At 36.3% G+C, this 19886-nt stretch overlaps 1 protein-coding gene across 1 annotated transcript in view; it reads left to right on the top strand.

Moving 5' to 3' along the window:
• Nucleotides 1-19886, top strand: part of CNTNAP4 (contactin associated protein family member 4) — a gene marked incomplete at its 5' end in the record, with an annotated part of 190638 nt that overhangs the window by 80530 nt on the left and 90222 nt on the right. The window contains 2 exon segments of the mRNA XM_059833251.1: nt 3277-3299; nt 19299-19316. Of these exon segments, the coding sequence (XP_059689234.1) occupies nt 3277-3299; nt 19299-19316 (41 nt within the window).

The raw sequence follows: 19886 nt of genomic DNA, 5'->3' as shown, positions 1-19886 counted from the left end.
TTTGAAAGCTTGTTCCTGAAAAAAATTATTTTTTACTTTTTTTTTTTTTAATTAGACCAAACAATAGTATAACTTTGTGTGTGAGAGAAAGATCACATCCTTGTGCAAAGTAAGCACATCAAACTAAAACTTAACTGAAGGCATCTCTTTATCACAGGTAGAAAAAATGCATTGCAGTACCAAATGCGTAACTAGAAACACATGAATTAGTTAACAAATTGGTCTGTTCAGTTTCCAGTCCTTCTAAATTTGTCTGTGGTGTCTTGTATGTTAAATTGCCATTTTAAATTTTCTCTGATAGGGTCAAAAAAAGTGTATTCACTTCTTCTTGGGTTTTGGTGGTGGGTTTTTGTACTATAAACATTAAATACATTAGAAAAAAATTAGACTGAGATTGAGTTATGGCCTAGATTTTGGTCTGGAGAATTTATAATCTTATATATATAAAACTATTATGAAACAGAAAAAAAAAGAATTCTGGCTTCATTGCTAACATACTGTACATGTCAAGAAAACCCCAAAACCACCCCCCAAAAAACCCCCTCCATCCTTCCATGTTAAATGACTGTTTGTGGGCTGCTACAGGACAAGAGCTTGAGGTTATAAACCATTTACAAATATCAGGTCAATCCTCAGGAAAAAAAGATGCAAACTGAGTGTTAGAATTACTAAGAATTTGGTAGAGAATGAGACAGAAAACCTCATTACCCCACCGTGTAAATATGTGTTTTGTTTATGTCTTCAGTGCAGACCTGATCACCCATTTCAAAACTGATGTAATAGAACTGGAAAAGATTCAGAGAATGATGACTTAAAAGATTAAAAAGGGGACAGCTGGTATGAAAGAAATGACTGAATAGACTGGGATTCTTTGGCCTGGAAAAGAGAATACTGAGTATGGATGCAACAGAAATCTATAAGCACAGTGGCATGAAGAGAAAGGAAGTCAGTTGTTCATTGCCCCTACTAGTACAGCAGAGTGGGAATCATGTACCTGGCTCATGACTTAACAAAAGTCATCCCTTTGGGGATATTTGTTCTGAGCAGGCTGCTTAAACCTGTCCTTTGAAGACTAAATGAGGGATGCATCTTACACTGTAGCATGCCTGACTGTTCCTTGTATATAGTGCATTCAGAAAAGAACTTAGTGTGATCATTATAGAAGTATATTTACAGTGATGAAGATAACAGCCAGTATTGTCACTAAAATAATGGTCAGTATTTTCACTAAAACAAAAGTATTTTAAATAAAAGATCACATATATATTCCAACAAAGAAAAAACCCTTGCTAGTTCAAATAATCATGGATGCTGGCTATAATAAAATAAACATTCTATGCTTGATAGTATTCCCAAATATGGAAAATTTAACTTGTTCTTTCTTTCAATTAATTGTGCCAAGGGTTTGTACCATATGGTAAACACATTCTTGATACTGAATTCTGGATTTTTGAGTAATGGATGATCACACTGTGGTATTTCCTGTGGCTCTTATCTGTTTAGACAATATTTACCATAATGATATTATAATTTGTTTGAAGACAGATTTAGTTGTTCATATAGAATCTGCATTACAGTTTGGTTAATAAGTGCTGTGTGGAGTTGAAATTACATTTGGATTCCACCAATATTTACTCAGAAGGTAAATATTATTCAAGCTGGAAAATCTTGCTTAGAAAATTTCTAACATAGAAAAGAAATTATTTTGAAACAGTAAACAACCTGTAGTAACTTGTGTTTAGTAAGGCCAGAAGACCACAGTCTTTAGAAAAAAGAGTAGATGTACTTTTATTAGACCCAGATATCCAGCAGAGTTATTAGCTTCCTTATAAAAAAGAGCTAAGAATTTTTAAAAAAAGAAAAAGAAAATCCATTCTCAGAATTATTTTAGCGCAAGATCTAATCTTTTGAACAACTGTGATGCCTCCAATTATATTTGTGATGGTGAGCCTTAGGACCATGAATTACATTGCCTCTAGTGATGTAGACAGAAGAAGTGGAAAGCATTAAAGATACTTTCATGAATGCCAGCAGAAAAAATAAAGCTCATAGTACTAGCTTCTGCAAGACTGGAAAATCTGTATGGTCTCAGGTGACTGATAGTTGCAAGATAATAATAATAATAATAAACTATAATTATAATTTAACTATACATAAAAGTATATGTATATAGTGTACATAGTATAAATAAATTGCAAGGCAGTGATAATAATAATACGTTTTTATTGTTGAAGGTAGGAGAATCTCAATAATACACAGCATAGCTGTACTTCGGGTTAACTAATAAATTCCTTCATGCTAAGAAGCTGAGTCCACTAATGTATTTGAATTCTTTCTTGAGGATGGTTCAATCAAGTCACTTAACCTCAAATTCATATACAAACATTCACAAGTCTATGGGGCCTGATGGGATCCACCCAAGAGTACTGAGGGAGCTGGCAAAGGAGCTTGCCAAGCCGCTCTCCATCATTTAGCAATAGCCCTGGTTAACAAGGGAGGTCCCAGACGACTGGAGGCTTGCCAGTGTGGCGCCCATCTACAAGAAGGGCCGGAAGGAGGATCCGGGGAACTACAGGCCTGTCAGCCTGACCTCGGTGCCAGGGAAGATTATGGAGAGGTTCATCTTGAGGGCGCTCACGAACACGTGCAGGACAACCAAGGGATCAGGACCAGCCAGCATGGGTTCATGAAAGGCAGGTCCTTCTTGACCAACCTGATCTCCTTCTATGACCAGGTGACCCTCCTAGTGGATGAGGGAAAGGCTGTTGACGTTGTCTGCCTGGACTTTAGTAAAGCCTTCGACACTGTCTCCCACAGTATTCTCCTGGAGAGGCTGGCGACTCGTGGCTTAGAGAGGTGCACACTTCGCCGGGTAAAAAACTGTCTGGATGGCTGAGCCCAGAGAGTTGTGGTGAATGGAGTCAAATCCAGTTGGTGGCCGGTCACAAGCGGAGTACCCAAGGGCTCAGCTTTGGGGCCAGTCTTGTTTGATATGTTTATTGATGATTTAGATGAGAGGATTAAGTGCTCCCTCAGCAAGTTTGTAGACAACACCAAGTTGGGTGGGAGTGTTGGTCTGCTCGAGGGTCAGAAGGCTCTGCAGAGGGATCTGGACAGGCTGGATGGATGGGCTGAGGCCAAATGTATGAAATTCAACAAGACCAAGTGCTGGGTCCTGCACTTCAGTCACAACAACCCCATGCAACGCTACAGGCTGGGGGACGAGTGGCTGGAAAGCTTCCCCGCAGAAAAGGACCTGGAGGTGTTGATTGACAGCCGGCTGAAGATGAGGCAGCAGTGTGCCCAGGTGGCCGAGAAGGCCAACGGCATCCTGGCCTGTATCAGAAACAGTGTGGCCAGCAGGAGTAGGGAAGTGATCGTGCCCCTGTACTCTGCTCTGGTGAGGCCGCACCTGGAATACTGTGTTCATTTTTGGGCCCCTCACTACAAGAAGGACATTGAGGTACTGGAGCATGTCCAGAGAAGGGTGACGAAGCTGGTGAGGGGTCTGGAGCACAAGTCTTATGAAGAGCGGCTGAGGGAGCTGGGGTTGTTCAGCCTGGAGAAGAGGAGGCTGAGGGGAGACCTTATCGCTCTCTACAACTATCTGAAAGGGGGTTGCAGAGAGGTGGGTGTTGGTCCCTTCTCCCAAGTGACGAGTGACAGAACAAGAGGAAATGGCCTCATGTTGCGCCAGGGGACGTTCGGGCTGGATGTTAGGAAAAATTTCTTTACTGAGAGAGTGGTGAAGAATTGGAACAGGCTGCACAGGGAAGTGGTGGTGTCACCATCCCTGGAGGTGTTCAAGGAACGTGTCGACATGGCACTGTGGGACATGGTTTAGTGGGCATGGTGGTGTTGGGTTGATGGTTGGACTTGATGACCTTACAGGTCTTTTCCAACCATTCGCAGTGATTGGGTGATTCAGTGATTCTGTGAAATAGATGTTATTTGGCCACTGTAAAAGAAATAGTCATACACCTTTTGACTGACGATTGAGCTAACTCATCTATTTTAATCTATTTAAAATTACCAGGAACCATATATAACATGAACATTCCCATGTGTGACTTTATCGTAGTTTCCATTCTTTCACATCCATATTTTCAAAAAGCTCTCCAGAGGCAACCTATTTGGAAGAATTTCTTAAAAAATAAATAAAAAGTCAAAAGACAAATGCATTTGCTATATGTAACTTGCTTGGCAATCATAAATTAAGATTTTTTTAGTTTGTTTATAGTATATAAATGTATTTTTTTTCTCCCTTTCAAAAAATAATGGAAAAGTATGCTATTAGGAAACAGACTTTAAAAATAAGAAATATAAATAAATACTTTTTTTTAATAGAATAGAGGAGATCAAAAAGAAAATAGAAAACAAAAACCAAGCCTCCAAAAGCACAAACCAACTTTCTGAAAACATGAATATGAGAAATAATTAACGCTGCCGATTTCTAGTTTGCTGGAATGAAACAATAAGAAACAGCTATGTTCTTAATCCGATTAAGTATCCATAGCTAATTTCCTCACAAACAGATTTTATTTAAGGAGGGCTTGAATGGTTGATTAATCTTGCATGTTTTCCTCAGTCTGGATAAAGCACACTGCAATTGTTCTAACTTGCATTATTGGTTTGCTATGGCACATTTTCCACATATTTTGTACTTTCATCTAACATGTTTTCCTTTCTATTTTTTTCCAATTTCTGTAATGAAAATTTGTACTTAATTTTAGCTGAAAATACTGTGCTCAGAAGAAAGATTTCAAAATGTTGTCTTAGCCTTTTCTTCATGTGAGGTCATATCTTCACTTTGTTAAAACAGCAGTCAGTTGAGGTGCATTCAGTGGAATTATGAAACAATATCTGAGCAAAAATGGTCACTTAGACATGTTTTAGAATATTTAACATTCTGGACTTAACAAGTAGGTTTTCACTGGTATTTTCCCTTTTTTTACACTCCAGAACCAATGTACCTTCAAAGAAAGCTTCTGTTTGTCCTGCTTTCTGTCACTGACAGTGCTTATCATTAATTTTCTGACTTCATTTTGACCATCTATGGGAGGTTATTTTTAACATTGCAGGGGTGTCTCTAATACAGTACTATTTCAGGACTTTCTGAAGGAATACATCAATTCTAAGTGATTTTTCATCATATGGATTGCAGTTCCATTCTTAACAACCTGTATTTTTGCCCAAACACCCCTGTATTTTCCATAGTAAGATTTGGGGGGCATATTTGAAGTACAGTTTACTTGTGCAGGACAAGTTTTTGTCTGGATATGTTTGTAGCTTGTGGGCCATATATTCCAACCTACTTACCTGGCTGAAGATGAACAGCATGGGAACAAAGCTCACATAATAGTGTAGCGCAAATCTCTGTCAGCACAAGAGTGGATGTGTTGTAAGGGCTGCAGAGAGAAGCATGCAAAAAAGTACCCTGAAGTGGTCTATAGAAGCACAGCTGGTTATTATAACTGCAGTCTTCTCCCTTGCTGAGACACTGACTGCCATCCAAGCTGAAGATGTATCCATATGTCTTGGGGCAACCAGCAAGGATCTCTCCATGAACAGCTCAAAGCTTTGAGATTTGTTTTCCTGCTTGTGCAGCTCTGATGAGTTTTCTGTTAATTTAGGTTTGCTGAGCTGGAGCTGGATTTCAGGTTTTGGGCCATAGTTAGAGAAAACTACAGAAATCTCTAGAATCAAGTTAATCTTTAGATTTATAATACTGTTGTAGGTTTGGCTAAGTGATTAGCAAAGTTATGACTGGGACAAAATAGAAACTGATGGTTCTGTTTTTACTGTGGTCAATGACTTCTGTCAAAGACCTCAGAACAAGCTGGATGAGGCAATGTACTCCTTTGTGAAGATGATAAAAACTATGTTGTAAAACCATGGAATAGTCCTAAGCAGAGTAGAATTTGAGGAGAGGTGGAATTTCTGAATTCAGTAAGGTCTGGAAAGTGACTTACTACGAATATAAGCAGCCAGAAAACTTTGTGGGAGGTCCTGGTCAGAGAAAGAGCCTGGAAAAACATTGTGTCATAAAAGTTAGGTAGCAGCCTAGGACTGTGTGCCTGCAACCTCAGGTGGTAGCAGCTCTTTGTTTGTGGATAGAGGGGTCTGTCCCTAGAATAAACCTGGCTAAGACAGCAGAAACATTGCTAAAACCTTTTTTTATTTTTATGTCTCTAAAGCAACATGCAGTAGACCCGTAATGCAACAGCAGCTTACCTCTGTTGTGCAAGGGAACTAGCTACAAACTTCATGGAAGATTGTTACATGTTACAAACCATTGTTACAGTTTACATGTTACAAACAAGATTCCAAGGATTTTTTTTTTTTTTTAATTAGCACTCAAAGATGTTCTCAACATTCTGCACTGTAGGTCTAAGTGAGGATTACATGGAGCATCTTCAAACTCAGAGTCAAGCATTCAGCAATTTGGGCTGAGTGGTAAAGGGAGGCTACACTGGAGTTACGTACAAGATCCTTTACAGGGCAATGGATATTTTCTCTTATTTCCAATAATTAACAACCATATACTTTCATTTGTTAAAACTATTTTGATAATAAACTGCACTATTGCCATTTTTTATGATACTCTTCTCTTAAGCCTCTGCTGTGTTACACACATGTACATGCACAGATACGTGCAGATGGGGACAGACTGCTGCTGCAGAATTTTCTTTCTAGATCTTTAGCAGTTAAAAGCTGTTAGAGCCACCTCAGACCTTAGAAGCAAGTGTCACATAGAAAGACTTGATTTATCAATTATTTTGGGGCACTGGTTATCAAGGTTACAGGAGGGAAAGCAAAGCATGTAAGTGGGGATTATGTTGAATTACTTCCATTAGTGTTTTTTTTCTTTCTCTTTTATTACACATGCAAATTTGTAAATTCAGTCTGAAATAAAAGTTCTTTTTTATTATTTATCACTGTCAAAATATCCAGTCATGCCAACAACATGAACAATACAGCACATAATCTTACAGATGGTTCATGTTTAAAAAGCAACTTTCACAACCTTTATCTGTAAATAACAAACTGCAGAATAATGAAGTCTGTACGTTTGTACTTTGCATTCTTTTATCAGCTTCAGTCATCCCAGCTTCTAATTGTTGTCCTAGAATTTTTTTATTGCTGGTGGCAGATCCATTTTCTCCTCAATTTCTTTTCTGTGTCTTCTACCTCTTTGCAAAGTTGAGTAAGACTCCTGGCTTACAGCCCTGTGTATGCTAAAAGCCAGACTTCCAACTTCCAGAATGGCCTTCTTTCTATGAGAGATGCTAACTTAAATCTCTTTCTTTACCAACTAATGAGAAAAGACCAGGCAGACTATCAGGCAGCATGATCACATAAGCCTTTTTAGATATGACAGAAGTCTGAAGAAGTCTTGTGCCTTCCTAGTGATTACTGCTCTGGTAAGATTCCCCTTAGGATAAGACTTCACACAGACCTAATGACAGATAAAACTTCACACAGACTTAATAACAAACCAAGTGAATATATGTACTGAAACCAGAGTCTGAAAAATTCAAAGTTCATTTTTTTTGATTTTTCAGTTCTGAGTTTCAGTTAATAATGTTTTATAATAAATAAATAAATAAATATAGAAATAGTCACACACATATACCTTAAGAAAACCCACATTTTAAGCTATCCTACGTAGCTTAAAATAACAGAAGTATTATAAGAATGGTAACTTATTTTAAGAGTTACATGAAGAAATTACTTAATACCTACTAAATTCCTGTTTGTGATGAAGTCCTATCCATCCATTATTGTATTGTATGCTTCTTGCTTGTTATATTTTTAATGTGTATTTATTCCAAACGTTTGTGGAGAATACATTTTAAAGACATTTACCAAACTATGTGATATTGTTTATAAATATATATTTTTAGTGGCTTCTTGTCTTATGCTATGAAAAAAATGAATTTACAAACTATGATGTTTATTAATATTTTAAATACAACATGAATGACATTTTCAGTTAAAAAGTATTAGAAATCTTCTAGTCATTCTGTGTTATATAAAGCTAATTTGAAATGTAGTTTGATAGCTGAAGAGTGATTTCCATATTCTAACAAATCTAAGAATATATACAATTGATATACTATTAAATTGTCTTGTCCTTTTCCTGTACTTATTTTGACATCACTTCTGATTGCCAAGATGTTAATTTGCCAAGCAGAAACAGTCTCCTTTTATAATTAGCTTGATCCTTGATTTATTCAATGATGACAAATATTTTTGGGACTAAACAACTCTTTTTTTCAAAGAGAAGCTGCCTACTATAAAGGCCAGACTATATTACAGAATGAAATCAGCATTAGCTTAATCCAAAACTTGACGGTCATAAGTAAAAAAAAAAGTGCATAATGTAGCTGTCATGGATAGGAACTAAGCAATTTTTAAAATAGATTAGATATCAAAAATCGGAAACTTAGGTGTTGAGAATGACTGAGTTAACTTCTGTGGGCACTTCCAACTGCTTTGAGTGGTGAGACACTGGAATAAACTGCCTAGGGAAATGGTGGAGTCACCCTCACTGGAGGTGTTCAAGGAATGTATGGACGAAGCATTGTGGGACATGGTTTAATGGGCATGGTGGTGTTTGTTGGTTGATGGTTGGACTTGATGATCTTACAGGTCTTTTCCAACCTTAGTGATTCTGTGATTCTGTGATTCTGTGAGTGGATCACTCACTATCAGATGGACTGTCTATATGAAGTGATGAAGTGTTTTCACCTTTTTCCTTTCCCAGACTGTTCTTCCACCCCTAATATTTGTAAAACAAATGCATGAATTAGTGTTTAATTCTTCAGTTGATTATATTGTATTACTATCTAGAAGTTTGTTTTTAACCTTTGCACTCTTGGTACTCAAAGGCAATCATTCTTATTTGCATTGCTGAATTGTCAGGCAACTTCTTGCTTGATCTTTGTCTTGATTTATTTGTTTCCAGATTTGGGTCTTCCTTAGGAAATAGAATGGAGTTTCTACTGTAGCACAAACATACTGAAATTCACTGATCAAAGGCAAGGAATAAGCTGTTGTCCACTGTAGTGATAAAATGATTTTCAAAACTGGGTTCATTGGAGCACCCCCATGGTCACATGGCAGTAATCCTCTCTTTATTTCTTTTTGCTCAGATGAAATAAAAATACTAAACAAGCTTAAGTACTTGCTATCCTTAACCCTGAGTTGTGAATTAAACTGTATGTGATTAGTGTCAACTGTAAATGAAAGAGAAACTGTCCTCGGTAGAATTACTTTTGTCTGATGCAACCTGTATTTATAAAATGGATTAAGAATACTTTTACTAATATGCATTTCTGCAACTTTATGTTTCCTTCATTCAGGTGAAGAATAATTTTTAGATAGATTTTGGTGTTTGTTACATGAATCACATGATAATTTGGTTTGGATATTTTTCAAGAATGCAAAAAAATATTAAAGAGGACCCTGCTACTAGAATTCAAATTTAGATTTGTATCTGAATTCCTGCAAGTTCTCAGACAGTTAGATCTCAGTTTGAATGCATTTCAAAAGCATTTCAGAATCAGTTTATCTGTTAGGCACATTGTTTTCTCTAGGTATATGAGGCTAAGTCTCGGTTCCCTTTTGCCTTGCACTTAGTTTTTTGAAGACACAAGGAGCAGTAAACTAGAATTATCCACTTGAAAAAGCTTTATTTATACCCACTCTACAGCACCAGTGTGCACCAAAGCCGGTTTAAAAATGTTACAATGTAAGCAAGATCCATTAGGTTGAAATATTACAAAAAGTCTAAGGCTGTAAAAATTAACATCACACTTTCCTACAGACCTCTTCAGCTTTCTATATGGCAATAAAAATTAATGTGTCACACACTTTCCTACAGACTCCTTCAGCTTTCTATATGGCAGTAAAAATTAATGTGTCACACACTTTCCTACAGACTACTTCAGCTTTCTATACATCTAAAAATCATCTAAAATTGCTATTAAAATTTGTTTGAAATTAAAACTCTTGTGTCACAAATATATAGTTAAAGAACTAACATTTTTATTGTCAAGATTCTTGTAGAAGAAAAGAGGGTTTTATGGAGCTTTAAGTTCCACAAGCAATGTCTACATTAAAAAAAAAAAAGAAAAAAAAAAGTACTAAAATTCTAATTTTTCTAAATATTTAGTTATTACTTTATTTTCCTACCCTATAGAAAGCCATGAGATGCCATCCATCCCCAGTTTCGGTTTAAAGAATGGGTTTAGGAGCAGTTTCAGTGCACTGTGGAATGGTACTGTTTCTCTTAGAAAAGCTATTCCAACATGGTTTGTTTAGAATATCTAAATTAATGAAATAAAAATCAATATCAAGACTACACAGGAGCAAAGAAAATTTTAGCTGGAGAGATGTGACCACACGTATATCTGTAGTCATCTGACCACAATTTCCAATTTTGCAATGCACAAATGACTCTCACTGCCTCTCATCCTTCAAGCTTTGTCATAAATGTTAGACATAAAAGATATTAAATATTCTGCAGATTATGATAACAGATGCTGTCAACACTTGTACTTCAGCAGAACTCTGTGGCTTCGATTTTCTCACAAACATGGTGCTGGCATGAGAGCCTTCCTCTAGGGGCATGTTGAGCAAGTGAAAAGAGAATTTGTTGGTTCTTTCATTTAAGGAGGACCATTTTTAATATAAAGAACAGTACCTCATATTGATCATGCCTCTTCAATGACACTTTACCCAGTAGGCAGTTAATTATTGAAAGAAAATTGTTGAATGTCTAGGAGTAAATGTCTTGCAGTGTGGACTTTGCAATCTATACAAGCCCCCACCCATTACAAATATTTTTCTCCCTGGTTTGTATTTTAGTTTTAACCCTTACTGACAGATGTACACATAGAGATACAATTAAATGATTGTTATGACCACATAAACCAAAGAGATTAGCATGACTAGTTACCAGTACTATTCCCATATATTCAGTCACCTCCAGAGAAGAAGCAGAGTTATGGTTACTTATGTCATTGGCACTAAATGGAATTTATTCCCATTTACCCCATGTAAGGTCTGATTCCTGATTACTAGAGTTGAAAACCCTTGAAAGACCCTTGAAATCTCAAATTGAGTGCTATGTCCATCTTGTTGTAACAATGAGATATTCATGTACTGTATTTGTGCGTTCTTACTCTGGGCTTCTTGTGATGCCTTTCTCACTTGCTACAACACCATTAGTATGGAGCTAGTTTTGAGTAATATTTGCAGTAACACTAGGGACTATAAAGCAAATACTTAAATGCCTACCTTTGAGATAAATCAATGCCAGTGTAAGTTGGACTTACAAACAGAATGTCATTTCACATGACTGCATTCTGTATTTTTAAGCTTGGGATAGAGCAGTTGGAACAATTAAAGTCAAAACATTATCAGCTCCTGATGGCAATTTGCATATTTATTTTTTTTTTCTTAGCAAACAGAGAAGGTGAAGTAAGATGTTCTGTAGAGGAGATGGAATTAGTGTTCAATGAAGCTGATGTGCTTTAGCTTTTCTACAGAACGTAAAGTATCAGAATTATTTTTTATTCTGTACTGGTGCCTTACATTCCTTTTACTTTCCACCAGACAGCCAGTTATGAATAAAGCTGGTGACCAACACTGGTGTGTCTTCAGGCCATGAACCATATGTCATATTTTCCCTGTGATCAATGGAGTTATTCAAATTTATACCTGCACCGAAACTGTATCATCATCAAAGAAACGAAGGCATACCTGATACAATAGGTTTGATCTGCACGTATGCCACAGGGTGAACAACTCTGAGCAGTAGCCACAAAGATTAAAATAGTCTTCTCCCAACTCTATTTGGGGATCTAATTTAATGATGTTTCTGCAGAGACCTTCTTCCTTACTCCATCTTTCCACACTGCGTGGGCAGCCAACTCACTCCCTGCCTACCCTTCCCATAGCTGATGGACACAATCATCTCAGTCATTTCTCCTTTCCCTTCTACAATCATACAATTTCCTGAGGTTTGCAGGTGTGTCCTTTTTGTTCCCAGTCCATCATGTGTTCTTGATTGCTTTGATTCCATTCCATATTTGCTAGTCACTTGTATTTCTAGTCATTTATTTGTATTTAAATGCACAGGAGTATAGGAAAGGCTGAAATACCATTATTTTGCTGTTGGTTAGACTAATACTGGATTCTGTGTCAGACACCAAATTTCTGTTTGACAAAGACCTAGGAATTCGGTATTATTCCATTCACTAGTTAAAAAATCCTACTGTGGATTTTAGGACACATCCCCTGGGCACAAAAGAGCACTGTAGTAAATGTTCCTAAGTGATCTAGCATGTTTACAGCACAGGGTTTGCAGATATCCTAATTATGGGAGCTGTGCATTACATTTCTGAGGCATCAGATGCCTGCTAGAGCAGTAGTATGCCTGTAATTACATTAGCTATTAAACATAGTTAAGTCTCTCATGCTGTGGATTTCCTCTGCTTCTTTTTTAAAAAGAACAGAAGATACAAATGACTCTTATTTTCTGTTTAATATAGGCAAATATTTGTGTTTGTGCTTTGTTTTGTGTTTTATCCTATGTGCATCATGTAGGATAAAGATATTAAGATACCAGTGGTAATTGCAGCTGATGGTATAAAACCTTCCAGTCTTCACTGAAGGCTGGATTGAGAATGTCTCCTTTTCGTGGTTTGACTCCAGCCAGTAGCTAAGCACCACACAGCAAATCGCTCACTTCCCCCACAGTGGGATGGAGGGGAGAATCAGAAGAATGGAAGTGGGAAAACTCATGGGTTCAGATAAAGACAGTTTAAAAGGTAAAGCAAAAGCTGCATACACAAGCAAAGCAAAATAAGGTATTCATTCACTACTTCCCACCAGCAGGCAGGTGTTCAGAGACATTTCCAGGAAAGCAGGGCTCCTTCACACGTAATGGTTACTTGGGAAGACAAATGCCACCACTCTGAACACCCCCCCTTTCTTCTTCTTCCCCCAGCTTTTATTGCTGAGCATGATGACATATGGTATGGGACATCCCTTTGGTCAGTTGGGGTCAGCTGTGTCCCCTCCAAACTTCTTGTCCACCCCCAGTCTACTCGCTGGTGGGGCAGTGTGAGAAGCAAAAAAGGCCTTGATGCTGTGTAAGCACTGCTCTGCAGTAAGTAAAACATTCCTGTATTACCAACACTGTTTCCAAAACACAGCCCCACACCAGCTACTATGAAGAAAATTAACACTATCCCAGCCAAAACTAGCACACTCATCCAGCTACTTTCAGATCTTTTTCCAAACTTAAAAAATTCTTTCTTTCTTCTCCCCCCCACCCCCCACCCCAAATAAATCAGTAATATTCTTTTGAATCTATTCTGCTAAAATAGGCTACAGAAAAAGGATTCCTGGGAGGCCACTGAAGTTTTTGGTGAGATGGGTGAAATATTTGACTAATTTGGAAGTTCTAGCAACATGAGAAACTGATTATCTTTAGGTCAACTTGGTGTGTTATACACTATTGTGAGTTCATAATGACGAGTTACAAAGAATTCATATACAGGCATTTCTCTAAAGTCAGAAATGGTGAGACTTCGTATATGAAAAGCCACAGAAACAAGTTTAGTAAGAAGCCTTTTTACTGAACTCTTTTTATTGTCTATGACCCTCAGGACATAAAAGCTACAAACCATTTGCTCTGCTATTTTTGTGTTGCATAGTTAATGAGGTTTTCTTCCTTTCTTTCTGGTCATTTAATTTCATTTCAGAGCAAAAGTGTGAAATTGTATGCAAAGGAATCTTACACCATAATATTAAGACAGTTTTTTTATATTGCTTTGAGCAAACAGGATTCCCATGTACTGTTTTGACATTTCAGTACATGCACTGCTGTTGCATGATAGCTATTTTAGTTATAAATTACCTGAATTATCTTTATTTATTATTTCTTTCTAGTAGTGTCTGTGCTATGCTATGTGCTGTGGAAGTATAATCATGAATCCTGATTCCTACCTAAATTTCATATAATGTGAAATATGCCATCCCTCTAAATGTTATAACTTTTAACAAGTAAATATGTGGAATAAACAGGTTAGATAGTTTACTGCTCTTTGAAAAGATTTCATAACATTTATGGAGCTTATTATTTCTAAGTACGTAAACGTATTTGATTTGACACTCAACATTAAATACCATTAGTAAAAATATTTCTTTACCCAACATTGTAGTGGCTAAACTTCAAACTGATTTGAAAGTATAAAGGACAGTTACACTATAGCCCAGATTCAAAATTCAGTGCGTTCATATTTTACAGATTGTTTCAAATGGATTTATTAAAAAAAAAAAAAGTGAAAAAAAATTGTCATAACACTTCCATGAAAAACTGCTTTGGTTGTTACCCTTGCAGATCATCACAGTTACCTTTAGAATATCATAATCCAAATTCAGGGACTACATTCCATGTTTTTAAAAGTATCTGTATACTCATTTCAGCTAATGAATTAACTAATCTTTGAAAGTTGTTGAGGATAAAGGTTGTTTAGAATTCCAGTAATACTATTATGAAAGACATTCACATTTTCAATTTTCAGGTAATGTGTGTGAGCTACATGTGCTTAGGTATTAATAAATGAAGCATAGTAGTTTCATAATTACGTATAGGGAATTAATAAAGGAGACTTGCTATGATAATTTTTTAAGGGAAGATTAACAAACCTCAACGTTGTGCCCAGTTGTGTTAATACAAGGGCTCCCTCCAATGGCGACAAGTTACTTCACATACAATTTATTGCTACATATGGATGAATGAAACAGGAAACAAGGTAGATGGAAAAATTAAAAAAAGTAGTTGTCTGGTGGTTTGTCTGTCAAAAAATCACAGATTAAAACCTTTGTATAAGAAAGATGGCACTAACCATGCAGCCTGTCCATCTGATTGTTGGGGTCATTTTACTACAGTGGAATAACACGTTTAAAATTATTTGAATAATATTATATCAATATTAATATGTTCCTTAGCATTAGCATTACTAGACAGGGTTTAAAGGGTAAAGAAATGAGATTGTTGACAGAAGACCTAGCACGGTGAGGCTACAAAGATGTTTTTGACTAAGAAAAAGTAGTTTCAGAATTTCACCTTTTACTTATATTGATGCTTGTGATATTCACCTTTTAATAAAAATTACAGGGACAACAGCAAACCTGCTTTCACATTACCAATGCCAAAGAGTAAATGGCAGTGATTTAAGCCTAGGAGGTGGGAGGTACAGTTTTATATAAACATCTGACGAGCTATTTCACAGGGTGCTGAACATTTAACCTGCTTTTTTCTAAATTTTCCTATCTGAGAATTGGTGATAAAGACAACTACTTTCTTCAGGTGTTTCAACATTTATAGAGGTCTCATTAATTTTAGTAGTTGCTGTTTTCTTGCTTCTTTCAGTTCTCTAAAATACGTTTGCAAAGGCTTTTAGTTCAGGCAGTTTCAAGTTCATGTATCTTCTTTTTAGTTAATATTATAAGTGAAACATATATTCACTGCTTACATAAATCTAAATACCCAACTGACTTTTTTTAGGAGGATATTGTCAGCAAACAAAGTACAAAAATAGAATGAAAAATAATATGGCATAAAATACAGTCCAGTTATTTGTTGAAGGTATGTAATGGCTTGCAGATTCCATTATTTTGTTTGACATTTAAATAATTTGACTTAATTTGGTTTTGATGTTTAGGTGTCCTTTAATACCTTTAGGTGGAAGATAGATCTAGTTTTCAAGTCTTTGGGAAGAAGTTAATTTTAAACAATGGTCAAAAGAGGGAACTGCAAAAGGAACAATCTTTACAAGTTTATAAAGAAATTGAGTGTAGTTGATGGATATTATAGAGGAATTGCACTGGTCATACCAATCTTCTTGTTGACCATTTTAATTGTGTGATGTATTTCTTGCAATCTTCATTGCCTGTTGTCTTTTATGCTGTGAATTTTAGGATTATTTTGCTGTTTAAAAGATGGAAAATATCCAAACCACTTCTATGGTGCTACATTTTGTCATTAGTCAAAAAAAAAGAGCTTAAAGAAGCATGAATAGGCAAATGACAGGACCAAGTACCAGGACATGACTATAAGCTGGGTGGTATAAACACGAATATAAAGAGCTTGAGTTTTAAATCTAATAAGAAATATCAGGAGAAAACAAAGAGAATTAGGTCACCGCCATACCAGTCAACCAACCAGTTTAATGCAGTAAAACATTCCCCCTAATGTGTTGCCATAAACAGTAAAAGATACTACAGGTGGGAATTGATACCTTGTTCTGGAGTGTTTTAGATAATTCTTTTTGGATACTGAATGATTTGAAATAGCTAGCTATATATAGTAGCTAGAGTTTTATTTCTTCGGAAGATATCCACTCTATTCCTGCTTTTCATCATAGTACCTAAGAATAATTCATATTGATGTGTTCTATAATGAGCAGAGACAAAGTTTAGTAACTTCTTATGAAGGGAAACTATATAAGACAACTATGTACAATGTAATCTTTAATTAAATAAATTCTCTTTCTACATTTCTAGCTCTTCATGTATAAAACTGTTAGTAATGCAGTTGCAAAATAAATAGTGTTTTGAAACATCCCGAATGGCTCTCAATAGTCCATTTTTGCCATCTGTAATTTTAATAGCACTCAGAGGTGGCTAGTAATTAAATGAGACATTGCTATAGCTGGTCAGATATTTTTCTTTTGGTCAGATATTTTTCACATTGTTCAGATGATGTGTACAACATGCAGATGATGTAAATGCATCAGAACTTGCCAGATGGATTATGCTTCTATGGAAATAGCAGAAGATCTTACAAGCAGTGGACATTGACTGGAATGAGAATTTATGACGGTTTTCTAGCCAGTTTTTTTTCTAGCTGGTCTATATCAAACATGTTGTCATTAACATATACCCTTCTTTACAAAGGAGTTTACGATCAGTGAAATTTATGAATATGTGCAACTGCCATGTGTTTTTGTCAATTTGAGATTACTGTAGTATAGTTCAACTATATCTTCAAACAATTCAGAGACAAGACATGGTGAAAATACAGCGAGTAACTTATGGCATGGGGCTTTTCACTAAGATGCCCCTGCCAACAGATCTGGCAGTTTTTGCATAAATCATTGATTACAACCAATAAAGCCCTAACAATCTATGACCATTTTATCTGTGCAATCATTTTCTCCTAGCCACAATTCCAGTCTGGAGAGCAGGTAAAGGAGGCAGTTGTCTGGTACAGTGTTTTTCTGGTCAGAGTGAAGGACTTTCACACTCATTTTTTCCCTTTAACCAAACAGTTCACATATGTGACTTTCAGCACTGACTTCAAAAAGCTAACAATAACTTCCCACAGTAGTAACCGGATGAGAAGAAAGAGTCTGAATGTTTGGATTCTTGTGCAGTGAATATTTAATTGACATTGATGTTAATTTTACTGTGTGCTAGGTTAAACTGAATAGACACTCCTTTTGTTACTGAGATGTAAATAGTTTACTATATGAACTTGAGTATAGCTTAGAAGTTATGTGAGAAAATAATTTAGTTTGAACTCCCTTCGTTCTCAGAAGACCTCAATATGGGCTAATCCTGCAGCATTATTAGAGCAGTTTGAATGATGCTCTAAGGTGAATAAATTGCCAGTAACCTACTGGGATTTCTATTCCTTTCCTGATGGCCGCTGGCACTAATTCCAACTACAGTTTTGGTGTGTGTGATAAGCCGAAAGACTTGTAGAGGCAGTTTGGTTTGACAGTGTTTCCAAAGCATAACCATCACCATGCAATGACAGCAAGTGTTTTATAAGAACAGCTCTTATTTCACACTGATTTTGTCAACTGCTTTTGCTGGTTTTGGTAGTAGAATTCATAAAGCATAAGACGAAGTTCAGACCCTACTTGAGGTACGCTAGTACCTCACTGCTAAACTTCCTCTTTTGACAAAATTATCCAGGTTGGGGTCCTGTTCCAGTTCTTGTCATTAAACATGAAATGATTTGCATTTAAGTATACTTATTGAACATAGTAATATTTGTATTTAATATGAAGTAATATTTGTAATAGGTATCATAATATCTTTTACAATGGGTACACAACAGATGTAAAAACATTGTGCATATTATTTAGTCCTATAGTACGTTTTTCAGTACATATATAGTATATTATACAGTAAAAGTTGCATTCGTAAATAAGTGTCATCTGTTCTCAGTGAGCTAAAGTATGGCTCGGTATACACAGTGCGTATCTCATACACAGTTTTACATATGAAGGCCTTTTTGACCGGCTGAGGATGTTTTGGACATGATGCTGGTGTTACCCCTGGTCTAAAAACACATTTGCTTTCTAGACAGAGGATGGAGATAGAAACAAAGACCTTCCTTTTTACCTTATCTTGATGTAAGCTTACCTGCACAATCGTTCTGAACTTGGTGATGCCCTTCTACACACACACACAGGATTTAACTTTACTAATACAGTCCAGAGCACATGTGTGGTTTCTGATGCCGTAATGAACTGAATAATTCTGTCTTCAAAACAGTGTTAAAATAGCTTGAAGTAAAGAAACTACAGGGTTAGAAATTGAGTAGAAGGTTTAAAATAAGTTTGAGAGTAGGCCCTTATTTCAGGCTTCAGTACAGTCCAGGGTACTTTTCCTTCGTGGAATAAAATAGGCCGTGAAGAGCTATCTACTTAAACATCTGTGCTGCTGAGTACCTCTTGCTACCATTTAAAGCTAAACTGCAATATAGGGTTTCTGTGTTTCAAAAACTGCATTCTTTGAGAAAGATGGTATATCTTCATGCTATTAAAAAGCAGTATAATATAGTATCTGTAACAGCATCAGCTGAGATTCAGTAGGCAGTTATACTGGAGGGGTTAGCTTTACAACCTTATTAATACTTATGCAAACAATACTTATTATGTGTAGCATTCATGTTAACTGAGGGTCACATTGAGCCTTTTTAACCATCAGATGCCTGTGTAGTTTTTGAGGACTCTGCAGAAACAAGAATAACAGCATGTTCCCTTCGAATGATTTGGCACAAGAATGAAGTGATCTGAACAGTCTGAAGAATGCAGGGGTGGGAGGAAGGAAGTTCATTATATGGCTATAATTGTTGTGTGTTTAAATGATTGCTGGATTGGACTGTGAAACAGTAATTGCCTTTCTACTGTAAGGACAGGAGTGTATCTGTCACGTTGAATATGCTTCTCCTCTAAAAAGCCTACAAGCTACTTTCATAGGCTTTGGGTATGCCTTTAGTATCTGTAGTCTGGAGGAAAAGCTGTCTGATTGCCTTCTCATTCACTTCCTTGTGAAAAGGATTAAAATTGAAAAAAGCTCCAAACTATATATTTTAACCTTTGGAGTGTTTAAAATCAAGCAATAAAGACTCATTTAATACTCAACTCAATTGATACACTTTAAAATGTATTCTTCCCAGATAAAAGCTTTGTAAAATGACAGCTAAAAATATTGATTTGTAAACTGGCCATTTTGAATGGTTTAAGGAGCAGTTTGAATTACTTTTAGGCTGTTACTGAAGTGAAAAATCTAATTTTAAATTAAGAACACATGGCTTAAGTATACACTGCAGTAAAAAATAAAGCAATATGCATTCTGTACTCAAAATTTAACAACTCATTTTCATGAGGTGGCTGCCCTCTGAAAAAGATTTTGGAAAAAATTTAAATCTTAATCGAACACTTAATTTGCTCACAGTACTTAAACTTCTAGGGCCTGGGTTCTGGTTCAGTCAACAAACTAATTGGCCCTTTCATTGGCAGCTATATTTGTTACAGACTGCAAATAAGGATTTCCAGGGTCAAGAA

This window comes from Gavia stellata, chromosome Z, assembly GCF_030936135.1.
Source record: "Gavia stellata isolate bGavSte3 chromosome Z, bGavSte3.hap2, whole genome shotgun sequence".
Lineage (NCBI taxonomy): Eukaryota > Metazoa > Chordata > Aves > Gaviiformes > Gaviidae > Gavia > Gavia stellata.
The sequence above is the reverse complement of the archived record's forward strand: the minus strand, read 5'-3'. Positions and strand labels throughout refer to the sequence as shown.